This window comes from Parasteatoda tepidariorum, chromosome 8, assembly GCF_043381705.1.
Source record: "Parasteatoda tepidariorum isolate YZ-2023 chromosome 8, CAS_Ptep_4.0, whole genome shotgun sequence".
In the NCBI taxonomy this organism is placed as follows: domain Eukaryota; kingdom Metazoa; phylum Arthropoda; class Arachnida; order Araneae; family Theridiidae; genus Parasteatoda; species Parasteatoda tepidariorum.
In genome coordinates, this window is record NC_092211.1 from 59,368,058 (window position 1) to 59,378,880 (window position 10,823).

The window sequence follows — 10,823 nt, forward strand, 5'->3', positions numbered from 1 at the left end:
AGGAATTCGGTGAAACGACCCTGACAGGAACCTTTTCTTATCTCTTATGGTGATAAGCAGCTGGAAATTGGATTGGCAGGATGTAGAACCTTCCGTAACTCCAGAATCTGAAGCATTTGATAGAAAACTGTGAATAATATTGCTAAAAAACTTTTAAAGAATAGTATTCTAGTTTTATTATTTATTGAAGCTGTTATTCTTATTTTAAAATCCCAATTTGATATGTCTTCCACTTGTTTGAATTACAGCGATTGCTTGCTCATTTTCAAAGCTTTTCATCTGAAAGAAAATGGCGCTGAAGGATGTCAGTGTGGGCTTGAAAGAGAGGATATTGCTTTTTTGGAAGAACGTGAAGAAATAGTTGTTACGGAAAACAGAAATGTAAGAGGTAGATTTCCGAAAAGATTTTTGAAGGATACTTTTGAAATAGAGTCCATTATGGCACCAGCTAGTGATGATGACATTTGGGCAGCTGATAAATTAAAAAAGATATTTTGTTCTATGCCTCCAGTTAGGGCGTTGGTGTGGTGCGGTAGGTTTTTGATAAAATTCCACGAAAGAAACCAGTGCAGTCAGTATTTAACTTCTGCTGTGAAGTTTTACTTAAAATCTCTAGATATCGGGAAATATGGTTTATATTACACTAATCGCCGGGTCGATAAGAAGATTTTAGAACTTTTAAGGCTTTCCTCCAAACATCGTGTTCACCATAGCGTGTTCATAGAATTTTTAAGATTGATTTTTAATGATGACTTCTACGACTACTATAACTACCTTGATGACCATTCAATGCTAGAAGATATATTAAAAGCTGCTCATGAGTCTAAAATAGATGTTTTGAATGTATGGAGAGAAGTTGACCTAATGTCCTACAATTCATTCAATGATTTTATACGTCTTAACGTGGTAAATGTTATTCCAATGATTAGGTATGGAAAAACGGAATGCTTATCTTTTTCAATTGGCAATTTTGACTGTTGGTGCACAGCTGCATATGAGTAAGTATTTTCACCTATTTTCTATTTTTTTTTATGTTGTTCCTTCAACTAATTTATGTCGTAAGGCTAGTTGGAAAATTCGAATGCTTCTAATGCAGGAGTCTCATTGGAAACATCTTCATTACATTCGATTATATATATTCGGAATTATATGCGAAATGGGTCGAGTTGTTCCAGGGAGAGGAAAGTTTAAAAATCAACTTCTTTTTAAATGTTATAAGTAATATTATAATAAATGAAACTATTCGACCGATTTTAGTCACTTTTGTATTTTGGCGTTTTAATTATCTCACTTTTTTAAATTATATTTTTCTGGAATTATTCGACTGATTATTTTGTCATTTCAAATTAATTTCTTTAAAATGGTGCATCAATTTGTGTACCTTACAATTAAAAAAAATTTAATTAACGAAAAAAATATCATAAATTGGTATAAAAAATATTGTTTTTCTAGAATTATCTTTGCATAAACGAAGTTTAAAATTGGGCTCAAAATTTGTTCAATCCGCTTAAAAATTTCCGTGATATGGCGAAATACGTAACAAGTAAGATTAACATTAATGTTATCAAAACATTGATGGGATCAAAAATTTTCGATCCAGCTGCTGGTCAAACTATTAGGATCCCAGATTGCGACGACCCCCTATATTTTTCAGGTCAAATTACATTACTTAAAATAGCGTTTATACCAAACACTTAAAATTGAGTTCTAGTACGCGAAAATTAGATCACTATAGTTAAAATTTATTCGGAGAGCCTTTTTTTTATTCCGCCCACTGTATATATAATAAAAAAAATTTATTTATTTTTTGCATTTAATTTCTTAGGTGCACAATGCGTGAAATGTAGGGAACACTAAATAATTTTTGTTCTAATAATTGCCTTTTTACTCACTCGCGTTTTATTAGACCAATTTTTTTGTATGGCCGCGAGACATGGGTGCTTAATAAAGGAGAAAAAAAAATAGATTACTCCCTTTTGAAAGAAAAATCCTTCTGCTAATTTTTGCAGCAGTGATAAAAAAAATAATACACGGAGAAGTTTATATAATCATGAAGTGTATAATAAATGCAGTCAACCGCATATTTTGAAAGTTATTAAGTCATACAGGATCAGATGTCTGAGACATGTTTTTCGTCGTAAAAATTCTGAGAATACAAAGAAGTTCTTCTTAAAAGTGTTAAACAATAAAATTGCTCACTTATTTATTTTGTATAAGTAATTTAGTACCGTATATTTGTTTATTTTTAATTTAAAAAAAAAAAAAAAATTTTGATTATTTTTATTAACTGATCAAGACTGATGCGGATGATGCTGAAAATTCTTTTAACGTAAATTACACGAAAACAATGATATTTTTCAAACATCACATGACTAATGTGTAATAAGCTATCCCTTATGAAATTCGAATTGCAGAATTGTATTGGTATAGTAAGTTTTTATGCATCCTAAAAAAGATAAAATCGTTTTATTTTTATTCAAACTTAAGCGAAAAATGAAAAGCGCATAGCTTTTGTAATATACTTTTATGACCACCAAATATCCCCCATGTTCATCATTGATGCAGTCCTGCGATCTCTGTTTTAGTGTTAACAAAAAAAAGAAGGTTTTTTTTTTCTTTCAAACTTAGTTAGATTCAAGTCTTTCAACTTTTAAAACTTGAAAATTTTGATGCTTGTTTTTGCCAATCATATGCTTTTTTATGCTTTCACCTCTTGTTATTTTTTTAACAAAGCATGTGTTTGTCAATTCGGATTTTGTATAGCTTGAATGTTTTTACCTTTCAAAGGGAAAGGTACTTAATGTTTACTTAATGTGAAAAATAGGTTAGTTGTTCAGTTAATGTTGTTTGCCGATTCTAAAAGTTTCTTTTCTTTTCTTTCTCAGATTTTTCAGTGAAGTAGATATTTTTGTCAGGAGTAAAACCAGTTTCCGCTCCCTACAAATTACGTATTTGTTTCTTTATGGGGAAAGAATGATGATGCCTTCAATAACAGCGGCCTACATTCTCAAGTTATTGTGGAACAGCATAACAGATCCATTGTTGTGTGAGGGGGACTTCAGAAAGAGTGGCCTAGTCATTGAACCAACCGGTGCACTTGATGTCAATACACTACATAAAGCCTGGACTTGGTATGAGGATCATGTACTTGAAAATGTAAGTTCACCCAGAAGACCAAGATCTCTTGGCCATCTTTCAAGGTGCTCTGTTCGTCGACAACTAGCGGCATGCCTTCAACTTCCGTGTGGCGTTGAACAACTTGATGTCCCGAAGATTCTTAAAAGTTATATTCTACTGGAAGATTCCGAAGTTATACAATAAGCAGTGTGAGAGAAAATTAATGCAATTTTGTGTCTGTATTACATATATCTTCTAATAAAAATATACACATATTCGAATAGAAGATTTTGTAATCATTAATGAGTTTACAACACATAATCCACTTAGTTTAAAGGAACATACAAGTTGTAAGATATGGTTTCATTAATTACTTTACAGTGGAACTCTGATCATCCAGACAGATGAGGACTGAGGTTGATCTAGTTAACGAAATACCGGGAAAATTGTACAACTGTAAGAAAGTTTTGTGATAAAAATTTTTAGATAACGCAAGTTTATTTTTTTTTTCTAGATAAAGCACTACGTTGTATCCGGCTTCATTTTTCTTCAGTCTTTTAACTATCTGAATTTTTTCGTGTACTGGTAGTACAAGTCCATACATGTTTGACACTCGTACATCAATACAGCATGTGCACTACATACATGCAAAAAGCAAGTGCGACGGGATTTCTCTCCGTTCTATTTTATGAGAAAATCTAACTTTAGCGAAACTAGTTTAATCTAATCAGCTCTCAGGGAGCATCCCCAGGAGGAACGCCTGCAGAGGTCTGAAGATTATTAATATATATTTTATTTAATTCTTAATAAAAAACTAATTTTTAAAAATAAAGGTTTCTCCATTAAGAGTCAGAGGGGAGGGGGAACGTACGGCTGGTAAACAATCTGGTTGATTAGAAAGTTCGGTTAATAGATATCCGGATAAATGGTGTTCTTTTACACTTACATAACACCTATACACAATATTATTCAAGTTAAAAATTGATGAAATCAAATTTGAATTTGACATAGTTAAAAAAAAGAGAAAATGTTCTTTTTTTTTTTTAATCAATGTTCTCTCAGAAAATTCACTCTTAATATGAACCATAAAATTAATACCTGTTTAAGTGAGTGTTCAAGTTTAAAAACTTGACTTAAACAGGATAGAAAATATCAAAACCTGTTTGGTTGCTGGAGGAAAGAGGAATTGAATTGCGATTAGAGATTTCTCCAATCAAATGGTTTTGTATCTTTCATCTCGCCTTCCTTACATATGTTTTGGTGTATTTCGATAGCGTTTTGCTTCATTTTGACTTCAATACAAATTTTCAATCTCTAATGAGCATAATTTGTAACTATATCTCAGACAGGAATTCGATAAAGAATGTTGGTTACGGATGACTGCATAGTTTGTTCCACTAAATATTTTACAAATCAGTAATTCTCTATTGTTGTCGTAGGTCATTACGTCACGGGGGGTGAGATTGTTGTTTTACAGCGACACCATCTATGGTCGAGAATTTGACTTCAATCACGCCCGTTAATAGGGTGGACACATTCATGCATCGATTCATTCATCCACAGATAGTAATTTTGACCTGGACCAGAGTACGATCAATCTCCATTCCAATAGCCCAAAGGTATAGCTTGTTATAGGACGACTTTGTGACCCGACGGATTCAAAGTGTTCGGGTCACCATTTACTACACTGTGAGTCTTTGGCTGGATTCGAACTCCTGTTCTCAAGAACATGAGTCCAGCTCCCTACAAACCAGGCTATCCCGACCCGCTAATTAAAATGCAATTTCATCCTTTGTATTGCTGACCCGAGATGTCTATATTACGCTAAAATAAGCCTTTATAGCATTGAAATAGATAATATTTGATTAGTAGTAATGTCTGTATTCCTTAACTTGTAGCGTGAAAGTTAACAAACTCATGTAGGTTTGGAAAAATTTTAAGATATTCAAATCGGTCTTTATTTATTGGTTTTTTTATAAAAATGTTCATACATCTCTATAAATATTATAGCAAGATTTGCGAAGTTTTGTGCAGTTATTGCACATAATATCCAAAATAATAGTTATAAGTTACAAATTTATAGCTATATTTTTCGGCATAAGTGTTCAAAAACATTTTTTTCCCTTTGTAGTACATTGGCAGTACCTCAAAAAGCTTTAAACTTCATCGATATGTATGAAAAATCGCACGATCTAATCACTTCTAAATTTATGAACTGATTCTCTAAGTATTTCTTTTTTTTTTAAATATTAAAAAATGTGTTAGTATCGGTGTGTTTACATTATTTTGTCCAATTCCTGTATATATGATTAGACACATACATACATAATATTTTATTAATGTAGATTATTCCAATTTTTTTCCATTTTTATTTAATAAAATCTCCTCTCTTAGACATTACATGATTACACTATTCTTTTCAGATCCTTTTTATCGAGGAGTTTGTTCCGGCAACAAACCTCTGTACGTCATTACAAGCAAATTACTTAACTAATTTGTTTACACCTAACCGAATAATTTTTACATAACTGCAATCAAATTTTTTAATTGCCTTCTTGCGAAATATGTTTGCTGTATTTAAGGAAATAAAATACTTGGGAAATATTTATAATTAAAATTAAAAAATCAGAAAATAATGGGTAAATATGATATATATATTTTTTCCCCTTCTTAAAGCATTTTAAAACATGTAATGAATTTATTATACTAAAAATTTTATAATACAAAATAAATCTAAGATGCAAATTTATTTAATTTTAGTTACATGTAAGGTATTAATGAAAAATAATCAATTTATTTAAATGAATCCTTTTGTTTTAAAGTAAATCTGGGAATAACAAAATAAAGCGATTGAATTAAAAGAAAAAAGAAAGAACGAGCTATAGAAAGGAAGATGTGGTACTAAGTCAGGTAAGCGAAGAATCACTTTAATTAACTAGTTTATGGATTCAACAGAAGCAGAAACGAACATCGAAACAGAAATCAGAACGTTTCTGCTACATTTTTTACACAGGATTCCAACAAAAAAAAAATACCTAATATAAAAAGAAAAATGTGCCTGGAGGACACCTGGGTTAATGAAGGTCCCAGAAAAACATGGCGAGATACAACGATTAAGACCAGCTACGAAGCTTCATGACTGTTGGTTTAACTAAATCAAAAGGAAGAAGGTCGATCATTGGGAGCAAGGTAGGATTTGTTTCAGGTGACGCAGATGTATTTATAGTGAAAAAAGGTGGAGAAGAAATGGACTGCAACCGTTTTGAAAATTGGTTTAAAAAAGTGCTACTAAATTAAGACCGAAAAGTGCTTTTGTTGTGGATAATGCTTCCTACCACTCCGTCAAAGTGGAGAAAATTCCCATTAATTCTTGGAAAGTTCAATCCAAGAATGGCTATCCAGCAAAAATATTGAATGGAATATCTATATGCTTAAAGTAGAGCTTCTGCAAAAGGACGCAGAAAACAAACACCTGTTTGACAGATATCGAGCTGAAGATATTGCCGAAAAGTACGGACATGCAGCTTCCTCCATATCACTGCGAACTGAATCCGATTGAATTGATATGGAGTCAGATAAAAGAGCGTGAAAATAAGACTTTCAAATTAAATTATGTAAAAACTCTTGTTATACAAGCCATGAACAACACAACTACTCAAAATTGGGTAAACTCTGTAAATCGTGTAAATTCAGTGGAGGACGAAACGTACAACAGCATTCCATGAAGTTGCTAAGTTAGAGGGGGGTATAAACCTAGGAATTTAAATTCAGTTTCAATGAAATGGGCGGTCCGGTACCATTTCATTCACGGACCGGGGGTTGGGGAACACTGATTTAGGGTACCATAGTCGAGAAGACAACGGAAACAACTGGTATAAAAAATATAAATTGGATTTTTTTTTAACAGATTTGTAAAGATAAATTGTGAAAGCTAAACTTTCATGATCTCCTGGCACGCAATGGGTTGTTGCTGGAATGCTCTACTTTAGTTTCTAACAACGTTTGACTTCGCTACATTGAGTATATATGGTTCGTAATAAGCGTAGTATACCTGCCACCGGCTCTTGTGCCATTAAAATACCCAATTCACTAACTTAACTGAATGGGTAGATGGATGAAGGTGGTATGTAACATGAAAAAGATTCTGAGATGGTTGACTGCAAATAAGTCCTTAATTACGTCAAAAATGGTACGTCAAAAATTTCATGGAATTACTTTGCAAAGCAATATAAAAAAAATAACACAAAATATATAAGATAAGTTTAATATCTTTTTATCCAATCATCAGATTTTAACGTACTAAGGTTCAATTTCAATGGTTTAAAGGACTCAACTTTAAATACGCTAGTTGATTAGTGAGGACGTGTATCGCTTTAAGAGAATCAAGAAAATTTTGCACGAAATCGTAAAATTCGTTTAACCAAAGACAATTTTATGCAGAAAATTAATTTTCATAACTGGAGTTTTTCTGCTATTATCTACTATTACCTTAATCTGTAAAAATAGTTAAATTAGGATTCAAAAATTTTTACACCTTTTTTAATTTATGTAATTTTAAGTGACTAAATCCAAAATCTGAAGGTAATCAGTTGAATAGTTCTTGAGAAATGAAATTTTAAATTCTATTTGAGATGGTGAAATACGCGAGCAATCAAATTAACATTGCGTGGTCCAAACATTCGACTGCTATTCTGTCCAAATTATTGGAATCATGTTTTTGAGACTGCGGCTACCCTCCATATTTAGAGGATCAAGAATTCGAATCTATCAAAAAAGAAGAAAAAATTATAGTTCTTCAGAGAAAGTACGTTTTTGTGCCAGATTTCGTAACTTAAAATATCGTCTGCAGAACCTCATAAGCATATTTGAGGTCAGCCTCCCGAACCATTAAAAAGATTGCGTCCTGGTACAGGAAAATCGAATCATTAAATCAAAAATTATTCAGGGTGTTCCATTTTTCATTTTGCTCACTATACTTCCACAAAAATGTGAAGCACTCAAAGCTAAATTACATCAAGTTGGAAGATATAAAATTACATTTGTTGTGGTTAATGGTAAAATTGGTGCATTGACTTTTTTTTTTTCACGAAACAAAATGCCTAAAAATGTTCGTAAAATTATTTTTGAATAAGAATAAAATCATATGCCTTCGAAATTGTTATTGTAATATAGTTTATTATTGTAAATTTTTTATAAAGTTATAATGGAGTTTTTTTTTCTTATTCTTTCAGGATTCTTTCTTAAAAACCCGGGTTTCTACCAATCCTGGTTAATGGTGTATATTTTCGGAGCCAGAGTGAATATAGCTGTCTTAATTCACTATAGAATTAAACTAGAGTTAATAAACTTTAACCTTAATTGTCTCATAACCGAAAATTGATTAATTATGGATTAAAATTAAGCCAATCTTTTGACTTGATTCACTTTAGCTTCATATGCGTTCAATGATATTAGATATTTCCCAAATAAAATTAATTTTATTGCAGAAAAAAATAAACGCAGTGACACATAATGGTCAGTTTTAAAAGAATAAATAAAATTTTAAAAAAATCTCACATTAAAATCTTATTTTAATTAATTAGTACGCCTTCCTCGTTAAGCACATTGTACCTAATTCTGATTTTTTAGCACACAACTTATGTTTTCAATATTTCATAAATAATTTAATTAGGTATAAATAAATAAATAACTTATTAAAGAAAAGATAATGCATAGCAACTTTTATTTTTTGTCATTTTTAAAAGAATAAATTCTAAAAAAAACTGCAGAATTCAGGAATTTTCTTTAACGAATTAATACCTTATTTTTGATGGAAAAAAAACATGCCGTGACCAGGATTCGAACCTGGGTTACCAGGTGCGGAGAACCAGGGTGGGAATCAGTATTCGAACCTTATTTTAATTTATTAATATGCCTTCTTAGCTATTTTAATTTATTAGTACGTCTTCCTCTTTAAACACATTGTACCTTATTCTGATTTTTTAGTACGCGACTTGTGTTTTCAATGATATTTCATAAATAATTTAATTAAGTACAATAGATGAATAATTTATTAAAAAAATGCACAGCAACTTTTATTTATTTGTCCTTTTTAAAAGAATAAATAAAAAAAACCTGCAGAATTCAGGAATTTTTTGTGGTGAATTAGTATCTTATTTTAGCTGGAAAAAAACATGCCGTGACCAGGATTCGAACCTGGGTTATTGCGGCCACAACGCAATGTACTAACCACTATACGATCACGGCCACGACAAGGTAACAACTTTAAAGGGTTTTATCGTTCTGCTCCATTTATCGAAAACTAGTTCTGAAAGATGTCCCACCCCGATTGATTTATCTGCTAGTAGGTAAGAAGCTAAAAGGTAATGAAGTAAAAGCGTTTAAAATGTTCATTTAGTTATTTTTGTGCTCCCACTTTCTCACTAAAACATGTAAATTTTTCATAAAGCATTTTTCCAGTTTTTTTAATTTTCATGCCTGCATGTTTCTAATTATGAGTAGAGGAAGTAGAGAATGAGGAATAGCATCGCCATATTGGATTTTAAATAAAATGGTTAATTTGTGTTTTCTTGAAATTTTTTTACTTATCAAGCTTCTGATTATATTGTATTATTAGACAGCACAATACCTTTAAAAAAAAAAGGTTGAAAATAGAGATGTTGCATTATTAGATTAGGAGAAATAGCACTAAATAATTTTTAAAACTTGTATGTATTTTTCATCAAAACTTTCAGTCAATAAAATGATGCGTTTTGAGTAAATAATTTAAAACTACACTTTCACTGTTGTTATTTTTTTTTATTTTTTAATCTAACTTTATTACGGTTTAAACTGATAAAAACCTATTTGGATGTCGTTAAAAAATTATTTTAAAGACACATAAAAACAAAGATATTTATCAAACAAAAAACAAAGACGCTCAAAAATCTAAAAACATGCGAGGCAACTGTACACTATTTAACTATTTATCAAAAACTGTCGATTGCAGAATTGTATTGTATAATTCCGTCAGAAAAAAAAAATAAAGAATCTAAAATGACCCGCGATGACTCAGGGGATAGAGCTTTCGCCTTCCAAAGAGGCGAACCGGGTTCGAACACCAGTCGATACGAACTCCGCTTCAGGCTTGCACCGACCACAGTGCTGACGTGAAATATCCTCAGTGGTAGACGGATTATGGGGTAGAGTCCCCTTGCCATCAGGGTAACCTTTGGAGGTTCCCGTGGTCTTCCTCTCCATGTAATGCAAATGTGGGTTAGTTCCATCAAAAAGTCCTCCACTCAGGCAAATTTCTCCCACTACTCGATCCAGATGTTCCCTTGTCTCCTGGATTGGGTTCAAAATTACAAGGCTACGGAGTTGAACATTAGTAGTCGTAAAGCCATAAAATTGGGTCGACTGTTCGGCGACGATTACAAAAATAAAATAAAAGAATCTAAAATACCTCACGCTTTGTATCTCAAATTTTCATTGGGTAGCGACTTGGCGTTTTCCATGTATCGAAAAATAATGGCAATAAGATCCAATAGTTTATTCGTGAAAATTAAATAAAAAGGATTAAAAGCATTAATTAAAAGCATAATTAGAATTTTCCCTTCTCGTCTCCACCCCTTCGACGGCTGAATTTGGTCTGAAGAGTTTACTTTTAAAGTCATGTCAATTTCTTACTAAATTAGCATGTTTCTAAGAATTTTACTTTCAAGCCT

General features: G+C 31.7%; 1 protein-coding gene and 1 non-coding gene across 2 annotated transcripts; one reads left to right on the plus strand and one right to left on the minus strand.

Moving 5' to 3' along the window:
- On the plus strand, positions 1-3,403 carry LOC107443491 (uncharacterized). Its single transcript, XM_016057372.3, has 2 exons — positions 1-998; positions 2,886-3,403. Exons 1-2 carry the CDS (start codon positions 223-225, stop codon positions 3,319-3,321), a joined length of 1,212 nt encoding a protein of 403 aa, XP_015912858.1. The 5' UTR covers positions 1-222; the 3' UTR covers positions 3,322-3,403.
- A 5,888-nt stretch (positions 3,404-9,291) lies between these two features.
- TRNAH-GUG (transfer RNA histidin (anticodon GUG)) lies at positions 9,292-9,363 on the minus strand. Its single transcript has one exon. It is a non-coding gene; the product is annotated as a tRNA-His (tRNA).
- Positions 9,364-10,823: the final 1,460 nt, after the last annotated feature.